Here is a 27,438-nt window from a genome sequence, read left to right on the forward strand (position 1 = left end):
GAGGTGAGCGGAAAGGTTAGATGCTGTAACCAAAGGATGGTGAGGTCTCAAATTATTCTGGATTTGAAGAGGGAACGCAGTGAGGAAGAAGTCCAACAAATTAGCGATAAGTAGAATTCACGCTCTTGCTACACAATAGATATTCAGTGCTAAACCGAGGAAGCCGACCTTAGCCTAGAAGTAATGAACAATAATTTCAGACATCCTTATGAGCATGCATTGTTGACCTAAGCAACTTTGACATCAAAGCCATCAGACAATTATAAATTATTTAGCGCTGACATGCAAACAGCATATGGTGACTTACTTAATGCATTAAGCATTATCGCACAAGCAAAAATTACACGCATTTAAGCTTTGCCTCAAGGGTATGAAGTGGTACTTCAGAGGTATGTGCACTTGTATTTACCACAAGGCACAGAGCCTGCCTTTAACCAAGTCTAACCAAAGTGCCTCAATGACACAGGAATATGTGCCTGATGCTGATGCGGCCATTCCCTTTTGCATCGGGGGATCACAAAGGTCTGGCTATCGACTCAAGTGTCAATGCCCATCTGTCCACTAAATATTGTTCCAGCGCAATGTAATTTACACTTCTACAAGGCAGAAAAATTTTAGACATTTTGGACACACTCACGTTTTAATGAATATAAATGCATGCCACATCATGGTCCTCAAAAAAAAAAAAACTGATTTACCAACAAATACGGCAGGTAATCGGTTCAAATGGTGAGGTCAGCCCCAGATGCAGTGTGCATGTCAGAGCCCCAGGTGGCTTGATTTTCTGGAGACTTCCACTGCCCAAGCCGAATTTATTAGGGAGTTAAACCCTACAGACAAAACTATCAGCATACAGCAGTTCTCAAATATTTTGTTGACAAACTCTGCTTACACTCGCATCAGCATAAGTCGTTTGTAGGTCGGTGAAGTTAGCACGAACTCGGCCAACTGTTAAAGTAGGTAATTCCTGTGACCCGTACGGTACTATATATGGAAAACATTCGCTTGAATCCAACACTGTACTGAAAACATTCGTTTCTGAGCCAGACAAGATGCTTTATGCCTTTACGTGCATTACGTCAGCCCCAGATGCACAGCTGTATTTCTTCACTGACTTTGCCCGTGCTATACACAACACAGCCCCTATGCGTGGATGCAACAAATGCACTTTCTCGGTGTGCCTACCATCCGTCCCAATGAGAACCTCTAAAAATCCAAATCAACTTAGTCTATTTAACAATATTGGCACTGAATGAGCGGTATTAAAATGACTTCATAGAAAAAGATACCTCAACCGCGCCTATAAAAGGGGCAATTTTAGAATCTAAGGTTATGAAAACATCCTGGAATGATGGGGGCGAGACGTGATCGAAGGCAAAAATACACCGACATTTTTCCCCTCAAATGCGCGCCCAAAATAACCTGACGTGCTCTAAAAGTGGATGCACTTTGCAAGAGGCTCAAAGAAGCTTGAATGGTCATGCAATGAAGAGCAAAAAATATATATTGGCGACGGCGGCGACGGGGCCAATAACGTCCTGTGACGTGACGCGCCATTTTTTTTTTTTTTTTTGTAGGCACCACCGACAAGAGACCTGCCGCGACGAAATGGCCACTAACCGGAGGAAACGCAATTAAAAGGTGTTTCGTAAACTGACAAATGCACCGATGTTCAACTACAGTACTAACGCGCACAAAAAAACATTAGGCCTAAACAGTCGCACCGACTTGGCCAATTAAATCGCTAAAGGCTAGACAAAATAAGCAGCGGAGCAACTAAGCTCAATTATCGTCGAGTGGCTGAAACATGAAAACAGGCACTCACCGTAGCAGGCTTCTTCAAAGCATGACGCCCTCTGCTCTGTGAATCGCTGGTCCACGCCAGGAAAGACAACGTCGAACTAAGCCTAACGCTCGTGGAGCCCCCGAGGCAATTTTCGACCAGGAAACAAGGCTCTTGTACCTCCTTAAAACTTTTATGTGCTCTCCAGTGACACTAGTTTAAAGGTAAACGTATGGAAAAATAGCCGACGACCCGTGCTATGAAAGCAGATTACGTGCGCAACATTCTTCACACGGAACAATCGTCGACGCGCACACAACAAAAATCACCTGTGCTCCAGGCAGTAAATGCTACTGCTACGCCATTTGTGCCCACAGTGGGCGTTTGTAAAACTAAACAAATCTCAAAACCACTCAAAACTAGCATCAAACCAAAATTTAGCACATTTTTTATTGCGTAACTAAATTTGTGGTGTTAATAATAATAAGTTATTAAAAACAACAAGGTTATTTCACTTTTGTTTTTGACGTACGAAACCAATACATTAAGTCAGCCCTTTCCTCTTTTCCGGCGTTTTGCCGCAAGGCTTGTGGCCGTGTGGTTCATGGTGGTGTAGTTTATTCGCCGCATGTAATTTGCTTCAGAAGCGTTGTCTGCCTTGCTTCTGATTACTGTCATAACCGTTCATTCGAATTTCACACAAACGCGCTCAAAATGATGGGTGATCAGGAGGAATACGACGTCGAGGTAATCTCGCTAAGCAGTCCTTCCAAACAGCAATATGTCGTGCTACCATTCAAGATACGCACGTCAACGTGCGAGCAGGACGCATGTTTGTGAAACCCTGCGGTTTGAGATCTTTAGCGATTAAACCGGTTAAACCGTGGTTAAGTTATAAATGTTTCATGTGTTAAGAATGAAGTACTTGACTTGTTGTGGCATCGATACCGTATGATGAGCTAGTCGTGGATGTACCCGACAGTATTCTGACATACTGACTCATTGGTTTTTCTTTCACTTGCATGCCCATGGACACAGTACGTCGATAGCTATGGTTACCCGATCCATGACGCCGATCTTCACGGTAAGCTTCTTATGTAATTCATGTCCGGAGATAATTCGTTGTTTCTGGAAATATATTAAGGCACACCGGGCCGCTAACCATAGCTGGAAGCTGTGCAATAAATCGGTTGCGAAATGTTAGTGCATTCAAGGCCTTATTGAAGCGTGCCTCGTATTTTACTGATTTGCTCAGTCTGTTGTGCCGTGCTAATGTGCTCTACTTTTTGTGTTTTTGCAGCGAGAGGTCGGTAAGATCCACACTAAACTGACTAAACTATAAATATTCTTTGTGGCACGTTTCTCATTCGTTGCTGCATGGTAATAGCGCTGTAACAGCAGAAGAGTGGAGGTTTTGACAGCAGACTGGAATACTTTCTTGTCCCAAGCACAGTCAAGCTGACACATATACTCCCAAACGTCTGCTCATTCTTCTGCTGTTTGCTACTCGCGAACCTTAAAAGTGTGTCTTTTCACTGTGGTCTGGTCTTGCCGGGTGTGTTGCAGGCTACAACACGGGCTACAAGCTTACGGAGGCCATGCAGAGCACACTCATGTTCCTCAAGAAGGCGATTCAGGAGGGCAACCTGTATGAGATTCAGAGCATCTATGAGAACAAGTGAGTCTCCATCTGAAAATGGAGAGGGGAGGTTAAAGTGTAAGCTCTGCTGCTGCTACTCTTCTCCACGGTCATTCATCTGCGCAAGCTAGGCACTGCAGATGTGCCAGTAAACCGTGAGGGACGTCAGCCTCGCAATTACGGACCACCAGCCGCACCATGCGTTGCTCCTCCGCATTGTCGCTGGTTTAAACCAGGGCTGTGGCCATCACATGACAACTGCTTAGGGAGAGTATATAAGCTGTTTAACTGCAGCTCACTTCCTCAATCTAGCAATGGATGATGCATCGCCCATGTTGTCAATGTGTACGCTCTGTGGCAAGTGTCAGGCTGAATTGGACAGTCCTGGTGATTTAGCCCAGCACGAGGCCTACAGAGCTTATGCTATACAACAATAACTGATGGGCACGATGGTCAGACATAGTTTTCAAGTGCAACAGCGCAGCGGCACAAGGCCAGAGTACAAGAAGGGACTAGACACAGTTCTGTGTCTAGTCCCTTCTTGTAGTACTCTGTATTCGTGCCGTTGCTCTGTTACACTCGAGAGCTTATGCTCATTAACTAGGTTCAGCTCGATCGAACCTCAACAATTTCTTCTTTAGCAATTCTTTTTTGTAGTAGCACATCAAGAAGCATTCTTCTCCCCTTGCTGCGCTAGCATTAGATGCTGCAGTTAGTCCCTAAGCTGCTGGGCTGTATGTATATGTGGTCGCCACTAGTTGCACCATTATAAAGTAAATAAATATGGCTGAAACTGTGCTGAGAAGGGGTTTTCTATGCAATGATGGCGCAGACAGATCAGCTTTACTCTCCACAACAGCACAATGCTTCTTTTCTTTTTTTTTACGGCGTAGCCGACCACCCCTTGTGTTTTACTGCCACTGTCTTGAGCATGTCGTCATCTTTGTCAACCTCTTTCTGGGCACAATTGATCTAGAACACACTGCTGCTGCGTCGCCCTCCTAATATGTGAAGTGGTCCCAAAAATTTTATAGTGCGCTATACCACCAAGGTCCCCAGTCACCGATTTTGCCTATATTTGCCTGAAGCCTGGTCTCAAACCCTCACCTTGAACCAAAAGCTGTAAAGCATGATGTGCTTCCACACATATTTCGAATTTGCGCAACTTATTTAAATCAGCTTTTTTTTTTTTTTTTTTTTTTTTCTGTGCATGCATGCATGTGTGTGTGTGTAACATGATGTACCAGCACACATATTTCGCATTTGGACAACTTAGTTAAATCAGCTGCAGATTTTCTTTGTGCGTATTCTCTCACTTTCTTTTTTCATTGCCGGCTAGTGTGCTTGAATACCGTACCTAAACTTTGTTCCCAGCACCTCACACTTGAAGCGGCAGCTCATCGGTCAGTTTATTTGTTTTCTTAATGGTGCAGTGAGCGAGCGTCATACAGAAAAAGAACTTTAAAGCAGTAGAACTCCTTTATAGTTAAAATCTCTATATCAGGGTCTTTACCATAGTAGTAGTTGTTGGTGCCGACATTGCCCCTAAGAAGCTGTCTGGTAATTAAACAGCTACTTACTAAACATCTTGTCGCCTTATGAAAGAAAAAAAAAAAAACTAAAATACCTTCCATGCCTCTCTTAGTGTCTCTTCGTGTTTTTTTTTTTTTTTTTTTTTAAGGTTCTTTTTTTGTTTGCAGCCTGTGGAACTAGGTGCCTCTTTAGCATGAATGCAACGTGGCTACAAATACAAAGTTTGATTTCATGTAAAAACAAAAGTCTTGCATGAACATGGTGTCGTTCTTCGCTGTTTCTGTTGGTTAAGAAGCAGTAGATAAGAAATGCGCGTAACAGTCAAGCACGGCAAAGCAGCACTTGCCATGCCTCCACTTCCTGCCACCGCTGCCTTATGCTTCGCACAGTGTTCAACTGTTTCTCCCCTTCCCTATTTCTCACTGCCCATTTCTTCTCTTTTACTTTCTGAACTAACTGCGCCGCCTTCGTAATCAGCTTTAGTCTTCTTCTTCTTTTTTTTTTTTTCCCCTACGCACCGCATGCTTGCTTTCCCTTATGGCTCTAAGGTACATGTAAAGTTGGCTTCTTCTCAGATCTGGTGGGCCTGGTAGTAAAGTCATTTAAAACAGCTGGGAGCTACTATTCCTTTAAAAAAAAAAAAAGAAAAGAAAAGAAAAATTTGCCTCGCGACTCCAGGTATTGCACATACGGCGATGTCATTTCATTAGAAGTACATCATCGCAGGCAGATACACTTTACTGTAATACCAATTTTTATCAAAATGTCTTTACTATAAAGGGGAAAAAGTGGGCAGCCCTCTATAGAAGACGAACTGGGACTTCAGTTTAACTTTACTTCTCAGAGTTTACTATAGCGGTGTAGAACACCGTAATATTGTCATTGTCAGGGAAGAGGCTATTCTTAGAGGCTCTCCATCATTCTCGCTTCATATACTGTAAGAGGCGCGCAAGATATGACTGACATTGCTTCATTCTCATGAAGGCTGCTTCACGTAGTGGTGCCTTGCATTATGCCTTCATCAAAATGCAGCCAGGATCCAACCGCTGTCCAGCCGCTGATTAGTTAAGTTCCATAACTGCTGAGCCACCGGGCTCAGTAGCAGATATGCTTGGTGCTTGCTTACAGGCTAATGACTGGTAAACAATAATTGTTCCTCTGCAGCCTTGCCAAGCTGATGGAGCAGCACAGCAAAGTGATGCCACCACCAAACTCCAAGGAGATGGCTCATATCCTGGATGGTGAGGATATCCCTCTTCTAGCCTGCTTTCCTTTATGCCTGTTAACATAGCCTCTACATCACTCTGTGAGGCTTTATCATCTCAGGAGGGTTTTGAGAGCTGGTCGGGTCATACCTACCCGTTATGTCTTATACAGGTTAGCTGTGATTTTAGTATCTGTCCAATTGGTCGCGTTTACATCTCCAGGCAGAAAAATACCTTGGGGTGTAGTAGCTTAAAAAATGATGCTTTGTTGAGGGTTAGTGTAGTGCTTCGCCAGAAAGGTAGTGCTTGGAAAATGTTACAGTATGGTGAAATTCGGAGCAGAGCTTTGAAACATTGCTCTGTTTTATGGCTCTGTCTTTTCTCATTTAAGAGGTAATCCTTGCACCCTGACAGTGCCATTCACATTTGGTGCAGTTGACCGTTTTTGGTATTCTGATCGTGTTACCCAATATCATAATCACCACCTTTGTTAAAGAATACTCTGTTATTCATCCCTTGCGTAATCTGTAATCTGTTTTTAGTATGCAACCATCCTGTATGTTGTGCCATCATTTTCTTTATATTGTTATCTGGTGTACCATGCTGGCATTCAGCAAGTAAAAAACGAAGTGTCTAGGTGGGTTGACGAAGATGACATTGAGTGTGTAGTTGAGCGGTGCCCATCGATTCCGAAATGGTGTTGCCCACTGGTGCGTGATTTCCACTCGTAACAATATTCATTTGCTTTGTTCGAAATGTAAAACGTCTAATAGACTGGGTTCATTTTGGGTGCACGACGCGCAATTCCAAGGCAAATGCATGCTGCTGTGACTGATTAGTCCTTTCTTTTTTGTCAACTTACAATTGGCAGATCACATCTTTATGATCCTGTACAAGGAACTCTACTACCGTCAGATCTATGCTCGGGTGAGTCTGAAGGCGTAGCCAAGGGGCTGCGTTATTTCACATCTTAAGAGCGTAATCACATTTTGGTCGTCATAAATCTATGTGGTGAACTTCCCTTGTTGGCACTACAGTCACAAGACCTACAGACCGGTGCCATGTTCAAAGCCTGCATTTAGGATTCAGCACTAGTCCTAAAATTATTTCAGCGAAATTAGTTTTGAGAATAAAAGCTCTGCAAAAAAAAAAAAACATTCTTTTTCTTGTATAGGGTTTTTGCACCATGGGCTGTGCATTTGGCACGCTGGGTACAAAACTGGTAGTGATTAGTAAAGCATGATGGATTGGTACGACGTACCACACATGTGCTGCAGCTCTTTCCTTAAGGTGACCACATTTTTCACTATTTCTATATCTTTTTCCTTTGTGCGTACATTAAACACAAGAAAGCGCAAAAACCGCAAAAAAAAAAAATTTCCTATTTTTGTTTTAGCCAGCCTAGAATGCTGGCTGACCTCATGTTTATGACTTGTTTGATGGTAAAGAAACGAAATTAGATGTAGGTCTACCAGTATCGAAGGGAACAGAGGTTTATTGTTCGCTTCGGCAGGGAAAATTATGGCAGCAGACGTACCCTCGAGAGCTTTGTGCTTTGGCGAGATTACCAACTGGTCTTTAAAAGACCAGTGATAGAATTTGGTTTGGTGTGGGCAGCCATTCGGCTGGGTGGCATAGGCAGGGAGTGCAGGTGCACCTTGTTCTCATCATGGCCCCTTAAGGCTATCTTTGTTAACTGCATAATGTAACGACATGCTTGGTTATAGTCTGAGAGGGAAGAAAGGTTGACACATAATTTATACGTTTGTATGCATTAATTGCAGTAAAAAAAAACAACAACAGTGTTTTAGCAAAAATTTATTTAGCCATGCAGGTGCATGAGAGACACTCAACCATGCATTTGTTGCTGCATGCTTCATCTAAATTATAATGTGCAGCATCATTCATTGCACAAGAGCAGCATTCGTTCCTGGACCTTTGAGCAGCCAAGTGTGTATGTGACCACCCCTTTTCTGTGCTCACCAACTGCAGGGGTCTCCCAAGATTGACGAGAGGTTCGAGTCGTACTACAACTACTGTGCCCTGTTCAACTACATCCTGAGTGAGTGGCTGGCTTTAGCTTCTCTCCTTGCGTCTTGTTCCCTTTCAGTCGATTGGGCCTGTCCCACACAAGTTGTGTGATATTGTGTTTCTTTTTATAACCTCGCATCACCAATCCTCATGTGGGTGTCTCTGTCTTGTAGCAAGCCTCTGAAGTAGTCAACGCTTCCTTTTTCTACACTCAGTAGGGAAATATAGTATACAGATATATCCAGGTGATATACAGGAGTATTATAATAGTCTCCCGCTACTGAGCCTAGATTAGCGATGTCTAGACTTGAAAGGACCTTGTGATCACTGTTCTTAACAGATTGGTGGTGCAAAACTGGCATCTGAGACCTATACAGAAGAAGCTACTTCAGTGCACCATGTTAGCTTGCCCCAATACCTGGCAATGGCGACAAGAGTGTTTCATTTTTTAGCCTTTTCTGGCTTACAAGAGCCTTTCTTTTTTGTAGTGATTCATTAGGACACAGTGATCTGTCAGTACAGGTTGACCTAGTTTCTTCTTTGTTTCTCTTTGTCTGCATCTGGCGAAGTTGGACAGGAGGGCATGCTTGTAGTGATGAAACGTAGATAGTCAGATTCACAGAAGTTGTGAAGGTTGCAATGAGCATATAGAATGTTTGAATTGGAATATGGGAAAGGAATATCTTTGAATTTCAGAATAACTACCTGATGAGTGTACGAAAATATTGAGAAATTACAAAATGGCAAGCATTGTTTGTCTTCTCATTAATTCGACCTTCAGGTGACCAGGAAAAATGCTTGAATTCACTGGAAGCTGGAATTAACAAATGGGCCTGAAAAACACTGCCCTAAAACCATTTGCATCACACTACTTTTACCTGAAGAAAACCTGTCTGTAAGATGGTTGTCTGCATTTGAGATAAAGCCTAATTGAGAACGTTTTTTTTCCCGGTTTCATCAATTGTTGAAGTACTTTGCTTTGCGCACACTGTCGGGGAGCCCTCTTCTACCTTTTCTTTCTTTCTTTCTCTTTTTTTTTTCTTTTTGTTTTTTTCCCAGTTCAGTCCAGTAGCAGTGGTCCCTCTTCACATTATTAGAAAAGCTCATATTAGAAAATTTCAATATTCGCACATTCCTAGTCCTTAGGCGTGCTTCATCAGCACATATGCATTTGTCTTCTCATGCCTTATTAGAAATTAACTGAGGCATTTATTGTTGTTGGGGCTAAGGTTGGCGAGTCAAAACTATGCCTCTGTATTCACACTGACTCCCAGTGCTACTACAGTAGAAATGTTTCTAAAATTTTAGCATAGTAGCGGAATGCACATGAAAACATTATGGATATCATACCCATGGCATGACATTTGTCAGCCATCATCATAATTGGGTTGTGATTCCATGGAACAAAAAAGGAGATTGTGGGTGGGTGGAGTAAAGGGAAGGGTATGTCCATCTGCATTGAGACTGTGTGTGTGCGCGTGCATGCATGCGTGTGCGAGAGAGGGAGAGAAAGATATTGGATGTGGGTGACTTGGACACCCCACAGTTGAAGTCCTCTAGGCCTCTCGTTGCAAGTAGATGCCTGGTGTTCTACCTGTGGGAAACAAACCTGTTGTACACACCATGTTACTGGTCACTGCTGTGATTTGGCAGTTGGCGTTGTGGCCGTCCACTGCATGAGTCCAGTGGCCAACATTGAGTATGTTTTTTGCGTTCGCGTTCACGCGATATAAAGTGGATGAAAGCGAAGCTGGTAGTTGAGGCCTGCAGGGGGTTGAGGTGCACTCCAAAGTAACCAAGAGTTCCATGAAGCCCAGTTTGAGAATCTCCAACCAAGCTTTGGGCTTACCTCGTCCTTTCTGTGCTCAGTACCACATATTGGCCCTTACATCTTTCTTTTGTCGTTTGTAGGCACTGACGGGCCGGTTGCATTGGTTCTCCCCAACCAGTGGCTGTGGGAACTGATTGACGAGTTCATCTACCAGGTGAGGGGGCACATTTGTCTAGATGCTTTGGTGACTACGAGCTGGGATCGGTTCTAACTCCTGCTGTCTCTTGCATGCACAGTTCCAGTCCTTCAGCCAGTACCGCAGCAACTTGAGCAAAAAGACACCAGAGGAAATCTCACTTCTCAACTCGAACCCCAAGGTGAGGTTGTGTCATGTCGTGGAGAACATTTGTCTATTAGTAGATGATACAGCCAACGCCTTTATTTTATTGTGAATACAGCAAAAAGAAAAAAGAAATAGAAAATGGGCCAAAGCTGGTTGTGTCCCTTCTTTCTCTTTGTTGTCTCTCTGTGTGCAATACCCTTTGATTTATTTGGCAAGAATAGTTCTGTGTGTTCCATATTGGATTATCAGTGCTCTGTGAATGCGCTCTATTCTATGTTCTTTCAAATGATTGCCAAGAGGTGTTCACACAACCTCCTGCTTTGAAAAAGTCTCTTTGCACCTTCCGTTACGCATAATATTCATAAGAACAGAAAAGGAAATACAGTGGCCGGACTATGTGGCCCTAACCAAACACCGCCTCGTAATGAGCGCCGTGACAGCCTAGGGGTGGCACAGTTTGAGAGGAGATGCAGGCGATTCAGGAGTACCCTAGATTGGTGTTGTGTAATGCAGGATGTACCTGCGGCTTAATTTTACCAGTGGTATGCATGGAAGCCTGGAATGCTGATCTGCGATTGCTAGGCTGCATTTATCCTAGGGCTTTTTTATCGACAAAGTAGAATTTAACATGTTAATTTTTCCCATGTAAAATTTCTTGCCCGAGGGAAAGTAAGGGGGGGGGGATTGCCACCTCTCTTAAATTTGCCCCTGTATTGTTGGCAACTACAAATATTTGCATGAGAAAATCAAATTTGAAAGCATACCATCGTTAAAGGTGCCCGTTGCTACATTCACTTTATTTATTTTTTCTTTTTCGCCCCTATTTCACTTTATGCAGATCTGGAATGTCCACAGTGTCCTCAACGTGCTCCACTCGCTCGTTGACAAATCCAACATCAACCTCCAGCTAGAGGTGTACACCCAAGGAGGTGAGCAGTGCACAGCCAAGTAAATGGTCATCTCGTGTCTTTTTTTTCTCCTCTCCCTGTGGTTAATGGTTATGTGCTCACACTGTGGTACTGGAAGTAAGCATAGTCTCTGTTGCTGAATCATCACTGTTAACAGATCGCAACTTACTAAAATACAGTCAAAACTTGGTTTAACGAAACCCGATTTAACGAAAATCTCGATTTAACGAAGGTATCCTAATTCCCCCTCAGACGCCCATAGGGTTCAATGCTTTGCTAACCCGAAATAACGAAACCGATTCCGTGATCTGTCCCGATTTAATTAACCATTTTTCGAGAAATAAAGGTGAAAAAGTGTTAATTTTTGGTCTATTTTGTAGACAGCACCCCAAACGGCCGCACCGAGAAATCAGTGCGGCCATTGCTCACAAAGCGCACGCAGCAAAGATCACAGACTTCTTTGGCGGAGAATAAATTTGTAGTCCCCTCGGGCCTTTCTTGTCAAGTAAGAATTTTTGCTGTTTCTTTTCATACGCGCTAGCGGCGCCGGTCGTGGTGTTGGCGCTACCCACTCGAAAGTAGCGCGGGGGGGTCGGCGGTATTTAGGGAAGATTGTTGCGCCACTAGCCGAACCGTCCTTTGGGTCGGTGCTACCGGCGTGAATTCGTCACGCGCGAGTGCGACGAAAAGTGAAAATGGTACGTGCTAACCGATACGACCGCAATAAGCTGGTACGGTTTATGCGGATGCAAAATGCATTATGTTCAATGGGTGCTCAGTCGGGGACTTGACTTTACTACTTTTAAAACGAAAGAACTGTTTAAGCGAGTACGTTTTAACGAGGTTTTACTGTAATCGAATGTACTGAATTATGTGCCCAAGAAATGCCGCATTCAATTTAACGAAGTTCTCGATTTAACGAAATAATTCACGGCTCCCCTCAACTTCGTTAAATCGAGTTTTAACTGTAGCTATAAGGAGATGCAGTGCTGGTGAGCATGGGGAAGCCAGCTCTGCGATTTATGGTGCTCTTTATGCAGGTGACCCGGACAGTGTGGCCGGCGAGTTTGGCCAGCACCCTCTGTACAAGATGCTGGGCTACTTCAGCCTGGTGGAGCTACTCCGTTTGCACTCGCTTCTCGGTGACTACTACCAGGCTGTCAAGGTCCTCGAGAATCTGGAACTCAACAAGAAGGTACATTTATAACTGGGCACCTGAATCCAGAATTACTTCTTCAGCTTATATTTCACAACCATTTGGACAAGCCCGGCAAACCCTTCATAATAATAATAATAATACATTTGCACATGACGCATCATGAAGGAGGGTGAGAAATGTGTAGAGCGCATTGTAACGACACATTTCGCGCTTTGATGGCTCACTGCGCATGACCACTGTCAGATGATGACAAACCGTGCCCTGCTGCTGCCCGTGTCAGTGGCGGTCTCCCTGTTCGCTTCCTGCGGCCTCACGCCAGAACACCAGTCCAGTATGTTGCTTAGAGTGGCCCAGTAAGAATGCAAGGCCAAATAGATAGAAGGAAAGGAGGGTGATGTATGCCACTTCTCAGGGGAGCTTCACTTAGGAAGGGACTAGCAACGTGACTCCAATGGAGCCACGTTGCTAGTGACTCTTCAGGGGGTCTCTGACAAGTAAAACAGCAGCAGTGGCCGCATGCTCGTGTCACTCGCAGCGCACGATCCCTACAAGGTCTCAATTATACTGTAGTCAAACCTCATTGTATCGAACACGGTTGTACCGAATCATCAGCTGAAATGAAGTGAAAGCAAAGTTTGGTTGGTCCATGCTTTATTTCTGTGTGTGAGTTGAGTGTTGATGGAACTGAAATTTCAGAATTTGTTGCGCTCTGATCTCAGTTTTTCGCCACAGGTAGATATCTTGATGGCATATTTTGCGCTGTGGTCAACGGTTTTAGATAAGGTCAGTTCGAAAATTGTGTGGTACGGAGCAGACCCAAACAGTCGCCAGTAGCCAGTTGTAACGCAATCACAGCAGGGGGCGCTCCGGTCACATTAGGATGGGCTCAGTTTCATGCCTAACCTGTTTCCCACCTGACCCTGTTTAGAAACGTTGCGTCTAATGCAAACGCCCAGTACAGAAATTGCCGCTTAGACGGCAGAGCTGTGGCAGTTTGAGGTGGAGTCATAGCACATCACTAGCATGCTTGTGTCGTGCATAGCAGGTCTTCAGAAATTGCATGTGGCACATACTCGCCATGCAGTGATGGGATGCGAGGTATAGAAAAAGAAATATCCTTTACAACCAGTATACAGTAGAATCTCGATGATACGATTACGGCTGGTACGAATTTCGGGATGATACGAATTTTAAGAATGCTTTGAACGGACTACATTGTATAGAATACGTTAAGATTAGGGGTGATACGAAGAGTTTCCGAACCTGCCGCGGGTGATACGAACGTGCAAACCAGTCATGCATGCGAGCGGGCCGGCGCGGCTGGCCTCAAGATTGTAACATAACCGACGCGGCCGCCGCCAGCTCCCTCCCCCCCCCCCCCCCCTTCCCCCCGCCGCGAATGATAGGAACGAACGTTGTACAAACGCACAAAGCCACCGAGCAGCTCAGCGCAAGAGCTCGCAGGGGGAGAGGGTACCCACTGCGGCCGCTGCCTTTCCTCTCCAACGCCTCTCACCCCACTAGCCACCCTACTCTCCCCTCCCTTTCGTAGCAAACCGACGAGCACTAGACAAGGACGGCCAAGGCGAAGCACGTGCCCAGTCGTGTACGTCACTCATTCGCTGGCAGCTCATTGGTCTATCGAAAAGTTGTCTCGCCGGCTGTTCCCAGGAGGACTGTGACGCTGGCTGCCGCTACAGTTGTTCTCCGGTTCTCCGTTCGCCGCTTCTTTCTGTCGTTCGCTGTGACGTGAACTGCCCAAACGTTAGAAAGACGCAAGCGTTCGCTGCTGCTGAAATGTCGCGGTAGCGTAATGCCCTAAGCCCTTTCTTTTAAGGAAAAGCTTGAAGTGCTGAAGAGGGTCGACGAAAAGAAGAAGAGTGTCAACTTAGCAAAAGAGCTAGGGTTGGCACCGTCAACACTCTGCACCATTGTTGGGTAGCGAGATGTCATCTTGAAGAATGTGCAGCACTTCGGTGCGAACGTGAAGCAGGCTAAAACAGCGACCCATGTCAAGCTGGAAGAGGTTCTGCTGACTTGGTTCCGCGAAGTGACAGCGGCCGGCGTCAACGTGGACAGCAAGGTGCTACGTGAAAAAGCCGACACCGTCGCGCTTTCGCTTGGAATTGAAAATTTCCAAGCGTCTGGGGGATGGCTGCACCGGTTTAAGGAGCGGCACGGACTTGTCTGCCGGGTCGTCTCAGGTGAAGGCAAGAAAGTGGATCAGTCAGCTGTAGATGAGTGGCTGAACACGCTGCCGGCGCTGATTTCGGAGTACGCGCCACGTGACATATTTAATGCCGACGAGGCGGGCCTCTTTTTCAACCTTCAACTAGAAAGAAGTTTGTGCGTAAAAGGCCAGGCATGCCAGGGCGGCCAGAAAAGCAAGGAGAGAGTAACAGTACTCTTTTGCTGCAACTCTGATGGATCAGAGAAACTCCAGCTTACCGTCATCGGTAAGTCGAAGAAACCGAGGTGTTTCCGATCGGCGGAGCGTTTGCCTGTCTTTTACAAAGGCAACCGAAAGACGTGGATGACTGGAGATTTTTTCCGCGAGTTCTTGACAAGCCTTGATCGGAAAATGGCGTCAAGAAACCGGAAAAGTTTGCTTTTCGTGGACCAGTGCTCTGCCCACCCAAAGGAAATGACATTCAATAAAGTGAAAGTCAGGTTCCTGCCGGCGAACACTACCAGCCATCTTCAGCCACTGGACGCTGGGATAATTAGAAATGTGAAACATCATTTCAAAGGACTTCTAGTGCAGCGTCTGCTGGCAAAAATTGACCGTAAAGAAGCAAACTTGCGGATCAGTCTCTTAGATGCTTTGCACTTTCTAGCCATGTCGTGGGATAGTGTAACTTCAGACACAATCTCGAACTGTTTTAGAAAGTGCGGATTTGCCATCGGACTTGCTGCGGCTTCGGCAGGAGATTGTCAAGAGCCAGACGAAGACCTCACGATTGATGGCTGGGACAATCTGGAAACTGAAGCTTCGGTTCGGGACTTCGTTACCGCGGACGACAATGTCGCGACCTGTGGGCTGAGGTCTATTGAAGACTTGGTCAATGAAGCGAATGATTGCGAAAGTGAGCCTGACAGCGATGGTGACGCTGATGACGAGTGTGATCAGCCACCGTCAAAGGCAGATACTCTTCACGCTTTGGACGTTCTGCGCCGCACCGTAAGTGCCAGCAGCGTGAGCGACGAAACCGCGGCACGGTTTTATGCCTTTCAGGCGGAGCTTGTCCGCGACATCAACAGCAAAAAAGTGCAGACAAGCATTACGGACTTTTTCGGCCGCAAGTAGTTCGCCATAATAAACTTTGGTTCATTTTCAATTCATTCCCATGTGGATGTTGACTTGTTTTGAATCATACGAATTCGGGATGATACGAATATTTTGCGTGCTCCCTTGCAATTCGTATCATCGAGATTCTACTGTAGTGGGTACATTCATAGGGAAACAGGTAAGTTATGTGGAGTACCTAGTATGGTTTCAAGGGTTTCAAAAGGGGTTTCAAATGTTCCATTGAAATTCATATAGGTAATCAGAGTTGTGCCTCATAAAATATCAGTGTGAGATCAATATAAGGAGCAGTTTTGGAAGCCATAAAAAATTGGCAGTACTTGGTATCCTGTTACTGAAACCACGGGTCTCCAAGTTTCCTGCTCTCATGTGAACTGACCAGCAAGAGCTAAGCAAACTGTGTTTTATTTAACTTATTTATTTAGTACATACTGCAGGCCTACAGTAGGCCCAAGCAGGAGGGGCGAATACATAATATATGCAAAAAGAACAGGATTAGCAAAATTGAAAAATGTTAAATACAAGTTGTAACACAAAATACAACAATAAATACAAGGCTCAGATGCAAAATACAAAAAGTAAACGTAGAAATAAATGGCTCTCAAATTAAATGCTGTGAAGAAAACATTGAGTCAAAAGAATCAGCTCTGGTTAAAAGATCTGGCGGACACCTGTTCCATTCCTCAATGGTGCGTGGAAAAAATGAGTATTTAAAGGCGTTAATCCTAGCACTGTAAGGGGTTAATGATTGTGCATGATGATTTCGTGTTTGGCGCGTAGTGTTAGGTTTAAGGAAGGGGTCTGCATTCATAGACAGTTAATGGTGTTTTAGTAAGAAAAGTAGTTTCAGTCTTTGAATTTTCCGGCGCAGCTGTAATGTTTCAATACCGTGAGTTCTCATGAGGGTCGTTGGTGAGTCAGTTACACGATACTTTGAAAAAATAAAATGGACGGCTTTGCGTTGAATCATTTCAAGGGCCTCGATGTTACGTTTAGTGTAGGGATCCCAGACGGTGCACGCATATTCTAGTGATGGCCTTATTATTGAAAAGTAGGTTAATTCTTTATGTTCAGGTGGGGCAAGTTTTAGTTTGTCTAAGAAAGCAGAGTTTACGAATGGCTGAGGAGCATATGTTTGATACATGTTTATTCCAGCTGAGGTTTTTCGTTATTGTAACTCCTAGATACTTGTACTCGCTGACTTCGGTCAGAAGGTGAGATGAAATATTGTAAGGAAATGAGGAGGAAGCCTTTTTGTTAGTTATCTTCATGTATACAGTTTTCTCTAAATTTAGCTTCATGTCCCATTTATTACACCATGTATGTATGTTCTGAAGATTGGAGTTTAGTAAAACTTGATCATCTTGGCAAGTAATTTGGTGAAATAAAACGCAGTCATCTGCAAATAATCTAATTTGAACAGGGGTAGTTATAACGTTAGTAATGTCATTGATATATAGCAAAAAGAGGAGAGGTCCGAGGACGCTTCCCTGTGGGACGCCTGAAGTGACGGCAGGTGGTCTGAATAGCAATCATCAATACAAACAAATTGTGTGCGGTGAGAAAGGTATGAGGAAATCCAACGAATTATGAAATTAGGAAGACCAATAAGTTCAAGTTTGTAAATTAGTTTGGCATGCGAAATAACATCAAAGACTTTGCTGAAGTCTAAAAAAATAACATCCATTTGACCAGCGCTATTTAGTACACTTGTAAAAGTATGAATGACAGAAGTTAGCTGAGTGACAGTGGAAAAGCCTTTTCGAAACCCGTGCTGATGGGGGGTAAGCTCCTTGTTGTCGTTTAGAAATGTAGTTATGTAGTTATCTATTATATGCTCAGCAAGTTTGCAACATGTGGAAGTCATTGATATGGGACGATAATTAGCAATCAAGGCAGGATCACCCTTTTTCAGCACGGGCACAATCCGCACTTTCCTCCAGTTGGAAGGAATGTTTCCTGTTTCAAATGATTTGCGAAAAATAACAACCAGGAACTCTGTGATGGCTTCTGCATAACGGCGCAAAAAAATATTTGGTATCCCGTCAGGTCCAGCGGACGCTTTAGTTTTGAGGTTGAGTAGCATGGAGAATACGCCAGATGAATAAACAATGTCGGGGGTCGAGTTGGGAGACATGGTACTGGGTTGAACAAATAAACCATGATGGGAAAACACACTCTGAAAATACTTATTGAATGCCTCAGAGATTTGTGATTTATCAGCAAGCTGCACACCTTGACATGAAAATAATTGTTTTTTTCTTTTTCGATAAAATGTGGTGAGTCACGAAGGAAATTTGGCAGGCTATACTGAAAGTAATTTTGTTTAGCCTGCCGCAAAGCGCTTGTGAAGTTAGCCTGATGTATTTTAACTATGTTTCGACAGGCACCCCCACGCTTCAGTCGTTTGATTTTTCTTTTCAAATGTATTATTTCTCGCGTGATCCAAGGAGTTTTTTCGCACGTTTTCTTTGTTCTATTAGGAATGTAGTTATCAATGCAGTACGTACAGATTTCTTTAAATTTATTCCAGAGTTCATCAACATTAGTTCCTCGAAACATGTCAAGGCGTAAGCTGAAGTAATCTAACACACTTTCATCATTAGCTCTGGAGAAGTTTTTCACGGAAATAATTTTTGCTGGTTCGCTATCGACATTTTGTTGAATGGGACAAGTAAAAACCACCATGCAGTGATCAGATAACCCAGTTTCAACTGATACAGTAAAACGTTCTGTTTCTTGGCTGAGAAAGACGAGGTCGAGAATAGATGCAGCTTCACCGTGTATGCGCGTTGGGTGCTTAACTCCCTGTTGCAAATTATGCATCAGCATAATATCACACAGCATAATATATCACAATATCACATAATATCTCGTGACTAGTGACTGCTATTGGAGTGTGCGTGTTCGTTGACTGACTGCAGCCCAATGTAGACCATGGAGCAGTCACGCTCTGCAGCATCTGGTGTTCGTCATTTTCAGAGCCTGTATTCGCGAGTGCCCGCGTGCCAGATCACGACCTACTACTACGTGGGCTTTGCATACCTCATGATGCGGCGCTACGCTGATGCCATCCGCACCTTCTCCAACATCCTGGTGTACATCCAGCGCACCAAGCACCTCTTCCAGCAGCGTACCTACCAGGTTGACCAGGTCAGTGTGGCGGCATCTCTTCCTCACATGGCAGGCTGAGAAGAGAGTGCAGTCTTTGCGGGTGGAATATGCTTTGTGGAATCATGAGCACAAGACTCATTCATGGCGCACTCTGAAGAGGTTGGTTTTGCTCTTGTATTGATCGCATTCAAGACGCCCAAGAATGGGGCAATGGTTGTAGTCTTTTGGCAATGGGCCCTAAGTTCTCATGTTAGAGATGTCGTTAACTAAGCGGACTGGCCGCAGAGGAAGTCGTGGCCCTGGAGGAGCTCCAGCAGCTTTCAAAATATGCCAAGAAACCGTGCTTATCTTGGCTTCTGTTCCTTTCCACAGGACTTGCATGCAGGTGCAAAGTCTGTCAGAAAATGACACAATTCAAGATAATTGAACTGTGTGCAGAGTGGAATAGATTGCCGTGAGCAGCTACTGCACGGATAGTCACAAATTAAAGTGGGTGTGTAAAAGGGGAAGGATACCTGCTTGGAATTGGGTCCTTGGAGAACCCCAAGACCACCTAAAGGGATCCATGGAATGTAGTTTGAGAGCCTCTGGGCTGGCAGAACAGATGGCGTAGATAGTGTTGTGTTGGCTGCCATCTACAGTAGAATCTCGCCAATACGAATCTGATTTATGAGTATTTTGGGATGATAGGAATTCGTAATGTTCTTCTGCTAATGTGTAGTATGTACAATGTGCAGAATTTCTGATATTCTGAACACTCGCCCCTGCCACTATGGATGATACAAAGGCCCGAACTGCTATCACAGCATTGAGCGCTGCGCATTTCCTGCACATTGTTATCATCACGATTGTCAGCTGCACCGCGGTGTGGAGCAGTTTGCGGCAGCATATCACCCGCACATTGCCGACGTGCGATCGCCAGTGCCGCTAACGTTTGGCAGCAGTGGGCATGCACAGCCCGCACATCATTGACTCTATGTGTACTACAGTCAAATCACGATATAACGAATCCCACGGGATTGCAAAAAATCGTTTGTTACCTTGAGATATTGTTGTAATGAAAAATCTGCGATTATAAGCCAGTAGTCAAACCTAGTTGTGAAAATTATGTACCTTGGCAGTAGGCACGTGTAGGCAAGCAAAACCTCAAATGAAAATGTTGCACTAACTCCGAAACTGATTTATTTGAAGAAATCAATTATTCTCTTCTGCCGCGTGCGGCAGACACGACCGCGCACTATATTACACCACTACAGAACACACCCCTTCCACGTTGTGCAACACATCATCATTTGAGTCATCACTATCATTATTTATATTGCCTTCGCCCCTTGACGCCACTGCGGTCAGAGTGCGCGCTCGTTGAGTGAAAACTTCCTTTTAAAGCTCCCGCCTTAATTTTTTCACAACTTTGAAAGGGGGTTCTTTTGTATTCTGATGGTGCATCTGTTTCTGTGGTGCAGATCAACCGTCAGACGGACAAGATGTACGCCCTGCTGGCCATCTGCCTGACCCTGCATCCGCAGCGTATCGATGAGAGCATCCTGTCCCACCTCAAGGACAAGCACGGGGACCAGATGAACAAGATGCAGCGCGGGTGAGGGCAGTGCACTCTCGCAGCGCTCTCGATGACGCAGCCGTGTCACACCTGCTTGTGGCATCCTCTCGCATTTCAAGCTCATGCCCTGCCAGTGTTGCGTTAACTTGCATTTGGCTAAGTGGAGAAAGTGGAGAACCGGGTTAAGTGGAGAAATATGGGAGCAGCCTTCGCCCTGCAGTGGGTATAGTCAGGCTGCTGATGATGATGATCATGCATTTGGAAAATATCACACTTCACGCCATCTGTGCGGATTGCTCTTGCTTTCTAGTTAGACTCGTGACTAGTGACTGCTATTGGAGTGTGCTTGTTCAGTCCCATCTTGGTTGGTGATGCCTAATCAAAGCAGGACGCTATGTAGACTTCTCATAGTACCAGGTACAGTAAAAGCTCGTTAATTCGAACTTCACGGGACCGGGGAAAAAGTTCGAATTATTTGATGTTTTAATTATCGAATGGCCTCGAAAAACTGACAAGAACCATTTGTATTACAGTAAATGTACCGTATTTCGTAACGAACACGCTCACATAATGAACCCACCCAGTCCCGATTTGTGCCAACGAATCTGAAAAAAAAAGTTATATATATATATATATATAAAAAAAAAAGCGTCAGTCGTTAGCGCGGCCTTCGGTTTAGCGCTGTCACGGTCCACATTTCTTGGCAGTGGGCCAAGATGCTGCGCAGCCATAACGGCGTGTTTATCTTTTGACTTTAGCTCCAGTAAGGTGAGGGGAAGCGAACTTGGCAAAGTGCCAGTGCTTGTCCAGTTGTGCTAGCCTCCTTTTCGCTTTTCAGTACGTTCGCTTTATCATGCTATGAGCAAGGGGCGGGTGCATCTACTGCCACTCCAATAATCGGAACGCGCGATAGCAGCAAGCGGCTTTAGAAGCGAACGGTGCTAAAAGCGGCATCATGATTGCGGCTGACTCGCGTGCTTCCATTGACAACTGATGGTTGGAAAGATGGATGGTTATTGCAAAAAAAAAAAGTTTAACCCATAGTGCCCGTCCGAGATCATAGCCTTTCATGGGCGTTGGCTGGGACCACGCCGACAGTACTTATCACTATTTCCAAATTAACAGGGTTGGAATTAGAGTATTTAGTTCCGAGCTACGTTGTGCAGAAGAGAGAGCAGGCAGCCGCCGCCGCGGCCATGCACTGACCTTGCCGCGGCCCCCGTCCCCTCCCTCCAATGCCGCCGGCCTCCGCACCGGTCATGGCGCCATTTAAGTTTTACCCACTTTTCCATGGTTTTACCTGGTTCCATCTTTTGTCCCCGTTTTGGACATGCGCAGCCTTTAACTATGCCTTCCGATCGCAGAGGTGTTTCTTTACTTTTTTTTTTTTGGCCACGTGATGTGCGCCAAGCCGCCCAGACGCGGTGGTGCGTAGTTCGAAGTATCTGTAGCGGAACCCACTCGCGTTCGAATTAATAGGCTTTTTTATACACAGATCTCTATGGAACTTGGCCGGACCAAGTAGTGTAGTTCGAATTATCGAGGTTTGAATTAACGAGCTTTCACTGTAATAAAATGCTTATTGGCAGGAACGAAATACACATGCACGTAGCCACAAATACACATCAAAGTAGCCAGTTGACTCAGGGATACCACTACGTTATGTCAGCACCGTCAGTTTGTGCATTTTTAGTGCACTAGAACCAGGTGGCCACCAGCTGAAAAGCTTGCTATATTCCTGGTGATGAAGTCTCTGGCACAGGTTAGGTGGCTGGTGACATGACCAAGCACTGATAGGTTGTGTCACTTCACAAGACCACATTACATGGTTAAGGGGGAACCCGGGTCTTTGCGGCCAAAAATAAGACAGAAAATTGGATTTTCGATCTTCTCGTTTTTGCGATTCTGAGGTCTTTCCGTAGCTACCGTCGAAGTTTGTTTGAAAAATATCGCCTAATTTGCGTGTTACAGCGTTCCAAAAACGAGAATTTGCTTGTGTGGCCCTTTAAACTGAGGTCAAATCGCGCCGAATTTCGATTGCCCGCAGTTCGAGAAATATGCAATCCGCGGGCATAATCTTGGTGTCGTTCGAAAGATCGCGATTCAGGTCATTCCTGTATTTCGGTTGGCGACCATGAGCGAGCCCACCGAAGCGGAAAACAAAGAAACAAAATCATGGGAAACACTCTCTGCTATTGGTCTCCCACCGCACGTGAGCAAAATGGCGAGCTTTGGTTGACTGGCGGCGTCGACTGCTCGCGGTCCAGCGCCATTTTGAGAAGGTCTTTCCGTTAGGCCTAGTAGTTCCCTCGTAATCACAACGCGAAATGTGCAATATTTAGATTTGCGCTTCATTATTAGCCAAAAAAAGAAAAGTAGCGAGAGGAGATAAGCATGCCGGGGAGGCTGCATCGCCGCATCTGGTTATCTGCAATCAATAACGAAGCGCTGACGTGAGATGACCTGATAACGGCGTAACGTAGCCGGTCGTGCTCAGCACTGACAGCGAGGAGCGGCACGACCTGCAGCGTACGAAGTCGTGATGGTGCAGATGAGCAAGTGCAGCTTTCAACGTTGGGATAGATCGCCCTGTGAGGCAGTGCCACGACTGGCCGCAGCGGTAGTCTCGACTCGAAGCAGCGTCCTACGACACGCGAAACATAGAGAAAAAAATTGCGCGGAATTCCAAATCCTTCCGAAATAAACGCTTCTGAATGTTATGCGGTGCAAGAAGAGTGATGGGCGCTTATCACTAGTTGCAGGCCGACTGCGTTTATGGCATGAACATGAGAATAGCGATTGCGCGCCAGAACTTTGCACCAACTATTGCGGAAGTCATGATGCAAACACGCTCGTCTTGGTGGCGGCCTCTGGACCATGCATTCCGTTTGCCGGAAATTTCATTGAGGGCAAATTATATCGATGGTAAATGATGCATTAACATCGGAAGCTCATCAGAACCCACTTTAATGAGTTACTGTTAGGTTTGGTACTTCAAAAATTTGTCAACGCGTTCTTCTTCAATTTCTCAAAATCAAAATATTGATGCCGGTACATCATTGGAGGTGCGATATCTCTGGTTCTACTTATGATATTGCTATAATACCTTTTGCACCAGAAAGGTAAACTCATGCACAATACAAAACTCATGCACAATGCAAAAATATCAATAATTTGTGGTATTTAATGAAAAAAGTTTTTAAAAATTGCATGTTTTCTAGAGTGTCCAGGTGGCTTGTTGGTCTCTGAACTTTGACAAGTTGTAACTTTGGTTAAAATAGGACCAGGACATTCAATCTTGATTTTTTGCAGTCTCTGTGTGTTCTAAATTGATTTTATAGGTCAATTTTCATTGTAACTCCTGTAGTTTTACTAACAGCTCACCTCCAAACAACGAACATAAAGTGTTCAATATCTTCAAAACTAAATGGTTTACAGAAAAATTATGTGCATATTTGAAATCAGCACAAAAAGCTGCATAAATGGTGCAACTTTCATCAAAATCTACTGGTAAATAAAAATAATTGTCTTAAGACCAGGGTCCCCCCTTAAGGTGGCACTGCCAACTCAGCCTTGTCAGCTTTGAGATGGGAATCAAACCCTCTGAGACACTTGAATCCTAAGTCAGAAAGTTGCCTCTAGGCCATACAGGTGCGTTTGTATGGCTTGGTTAAGGCTGAACCAGGTGATCCTTCACATTATTTAAATGACTGTGCTAGTGAGTGCGTGAGATGATAGTGTGATAAAGTAAATATTTAGCTCAGTGCTCAGTTGCCTGTACCCTACATAATGCAAGCATTTTATGGCCACCTTCAAACACAATTTCTGAGCCTTTTTAAAGACCCTGCGGTCATTATTGCAAAACCAGCCTTCCATCAGTGTCTGCTGCATGTGACACAACTATGTACCAGTGAACTCAGGGTCAGCCATGGCACTTCATTTCCCAGCTCACTTACTTCTCGATATGAAATTTTTCAAGGCCTGTCACTGTCCATCTGAGCAGGCATATAGCTTTTGCATATACTACCACAGCCATTTCTCACGAGCCACATCAAGGTTGCATGGTAATATAGGAGAGCTGTTCTTGTGCCTTAACATTGGCTGTGTACACACATCTGATGCAGTGACAAGAGTGTCTTTGCTGAGATCTTCAGCGTGGCGTGCCCCAAGTTCTTGAACCCAGTGCCACCACCTCTGGATCCCAGCACCCTAGACGAGAAGCTGAAGGAGACAAGAAACTATGCCAAGGTGAGTGGTGTGTGTGTGTGTGTGTGCGCATACGTGAGTAATGGTAATACAGGAAGAGGTCATTCATTCGAACTTAACGGGACTGGGGAAAAAGTTCGAATTATCGAATGGCCTCGAAAAAACTGACAAGACCATTTGCATTGCGGTAAATTCACCTTATTTAGTCGCCTAACGAACCCACTTGCATAATGCACTCACCCATCCCCGACTTTTGCCTAATACCGGTTTCCATTGGGCGAACAGGAGCACTTTTAGCTGCACTAAAAGTGCTCTCGCGAGTTTTGGCGCCTACCAGTGGCCAAACAGGAGCAGTAGCGTTGTGTTCTATTGGCAGAGGAGGCGCGCTTTTGGTGTCCCGAGAGCAGCCGAGAGCAATCCTTGGTGCTCCGTCACCAGCAGCGGAGTACAAGGAGAACGGAAGAGGTCACGTGACCTTTTTGATGTCACTTCTGGTTATTCGCCCGGAGCCCGGGCAAGATGGTTTAGAAAAATGGCGGAAGATGGCAGTGGTGGCGTTCGGCCGGCGAATACCGGCAACGCGAGTGCGGGAAAAGTCTGATCACTGACGCCTGACGTCATGCGCTCCCCCTTGCTACGCTACTCTCCGAGCAGTGTGAATGTTCCGTTGGGGAGATGAGAACGCGCGTCCCCAGTGCTCTCGTGCACTGCTCTGGCTGCTCGTTGCTCTTGCTCCTGTTCGCCCAATGAAATTCGAAGAAAAAAAAAAGGCGACAGTTGTTAGCATGTCCCTCCCGTTTCGCGTCAAGATGCTGCGCAGCGGTAATATCACAGTGTTTTGACGTTATCTCTAGCAAGGAGGGGAGCGAGCTTGGCGTAGTGCCATCGCTTTTGTGGTTGTGCAAGCTTCCTTTTCAGTACGTTTGCTTTATCATGCTATTGACGATTGGGGCGGGCGCCGTCTACTGCCACTCAAATCATTGGAACATGCGATAGCAGCAAACACTTTTGAATCGATTGACGGTAAAACCCGGCGTCGTGATCACGGCTGACCGCGTGCTTCCACTGATGCCTGATGAATGGAAGGATGGATGACTCTCAAAAAAAAAAAAAAAAAAGGTTTAACCCTGAATAACGGACAGCGCTTGTCCGTTATTCTCCTCTCTGTTTGTCCCAAGTAGCCGCGCTGTTTTTTGATCTTGCAATGCACCAACTAGCTCAGATTTCCGTTCTGCAGGTTTAACCCGTAGCGCCCGTTCGAAATCATGGTCTTTCATGGGCGTTGGCTGAGGCCACGCCAACAGTACTTATCCATATTTCCGAATTAGCAGGACTCAAATTAAAGAGTATTTTGTTGCGAGTTTCAGAGCAGAGTTTGCGCGGAAGATGGAGCGGGCAGCCGCCGCCGCGGCCGCCGTCCCCTACCCTCCGACGCCGCTGGCCGCTGCGCCAGTCATGGCGCCATTCAGGTTTTACCTACTCTTCCATGGTTTTACCTGGTTCCATCTTCAGTCCCCCGTCTTGGATGTGCACAGCCTCTAACTATTCCGCTCTTTCGCGGAGGGTTTTTTTTTGTCCACGTGCTGTGCGCCAAGCCGCCCAAGATGTGGCAGCGCGCAGCTCGAATTATCCGTAGCAGAACCGACTCGTGTTCGAATTAACGGGCTTGGCCGGACCAGGTAGTGTAATTCGATTTATCATGGTTTGAATTAACGAGCCTTCACTGTAGTCATAATGGTGCTTGTGCATGCCAGCATTTGAGCGCACTGAGGCGTGTCAAGATGCTAACATTTTGACCGCACATTAGAATTAAAGTTGTATGAATAGCAACATTTTGAGTCCATAATGAGTTTAAATACTAAACAGAGTGCATATCAAGGAAAATTCTCTTGAATGCTGCCAATTTATATTTCAGATGAAATCTGTGAACCATGGCCATAAAAAAAAAATTCATTAGAGGTATGGGAATTTCAAATTTTGGGGTGCAAAGCGAATACGAATCATGAAAATTGCTTGCAAATACAGTAAAAGCTCGTTAATTCGAACTTCACAGGACCGGGGGGAAAGTTCGAATTATCCGATGTTCGAATTATCGAATGGCCTCAAAAAAACTGACAAGAACCATTTGTATTAAAGTAAGTGTACGGTATTTAGTCGCATAACGAACTCGCTCGCATAATGACCCCAAGACCCCACCCAGCCCCGATTTGTGCCTTCGAATATGAAAAAAATAAATAAATAAATAAAGGCGTCAGTCGTTAGCGCGTCCGGTCATGGTCCACAACACATTTCTTGGCAGTGCACCAAGATGCTGCGCAGCGATAACAGCGTGTTTATCTTTTGACTTTAGCTCCAGCAGGGGGAGGTAAGCGGGGGGGGGGGGGGGGGAAGCGAACTTGGCAAAGTGCCAGCGCTTATCGGGTTGTGCAAGCCTACTTTTCAGTACGTTTGCTTTATCATGCTATGAGTGACTAGAGCGGGCGCCGTCTACTGCCGCTCCACCATTCCACTCATCGGGACACCCATAGCAGCAAGCGCTAAAAGCCGCTGTCACCGCGGTCACGATCGCGGCTGACTCGCGTGCTTCCGTTGTGTGGAAGGATGGCTATCGCAAAAAAAAAAAAAAAAAAGTTTAACCCATAGTGCTCGTCCGAGATCATAGCCTTCCATGGGCATTGGCTGGGACCGCGCCGACAGTACTTATCCCTATTTACCAATTAACAGGGTTGGAATTAACGAGTATTTCGTTGTGAGCTACGGAGGTTGCGCAGAAGAGAGAGCAGGCAGCCACCGCCGCGGTTATGCACTGACCTTGCCGCGGCCTCCGTCCCCTCCCTTTAGTGCTGCCGGCCGCCGCGCCGGTCATGACACCATTTAAGTT

The 27,438-nt window shown here is 45.3% G+C and overlaps 2 protein-coding genes across 6 annotated transcripts in view; one reads left to right on the plus strand and one right to left on the minus strand.

The window, feature by feature from the left end:
* The window catches only part of snama (something that sticks like glue), a 91,896-nt gene extending 89,758 nt beyond the window's left edge, over positions 1–2,138 (minus strand). For all 5 annotated transcript variants that reach the window (XM_084603642.1, XM_084603641.1, XM_084603640.1 and 2 more), the window contains exon 1: positions 1,826–2,138. The gene's annotated coding sequence lies outside the window, so the exon portion shown is untranslated. The remainder of the gene's footprint in view (positions 1–1,825) is intronic.
* Positions 2,139–2,341: 203 nt separating this feature from the next.
* eIF3l (eukaryotic translation initiation factor 3 subunit l) overlaps positions 2,342–27,438 on the plus strand; it is a 36,668-nt gene continuing 11,571 nt past the window's right edge. Inside the window, exons 1-13 of the mRNA XM_084603644.1 lie at positions 2,342–2,530; positions 2,822–2,867; positions 3,350–3,461; positions 6,120–6,196; positions 7,032–7,087; positions 8,153–8,222; positions 10,103–10,176; positions 10,259–10,339; positions 11,144–11,234; positions 12,254–12,408; positions 18,662–18,832; positions 20,257–20,390; positions 24,476–24,599. Coding sequence (XP_084459770.1) covers positions 2,498–2,530; positions 2,822–2,867; positions 3,350–3,461; positions 6,120–6,196; positions 7,032–7,087; positions 8,153–8,222; positions 10,103–10,176; positions 10,259–10,339; positions 11,144–11,234; positions 12,254–12,408; positions 18,662–18,832; positions 20,257–20,390; positions 24,476–24,599 — 1,224 coding nt within the window. The 5' untranslated portion in view covers positions 2,342–2,497. The remainder of the gene's footprint in view (positions 2,531–2,821; positions 2,868–3,349; positions 3,462–6,119; positions 6,197–7,031; positions 7,088–8,152; positions 8,223–10,102; positions 10,177–10,258; positions 10,340–11,143; positions 11,235–12,253; positions 12,409–18,661; positions 18,833–20,256; positions 20,391–24,475; positions 24,600–27,438) is intronic.

The sequence above is a fragment of the Amblyomma maculatum genome, chromosome 5, assembly GCF_055883805.1.
Source record: "Amblyomma maculatum isolate TAMU_Amacu chromosome 5, ASM5588380v1, whole genome shotgun sequence".
In the NCBI taxonomy this organism is placed as follows: Eukaryota; Metazoa; Arthropoda; class Arachnida; order Ixodida; family Ixodidae; genus Amblyomma; species Amblyomma maculatum.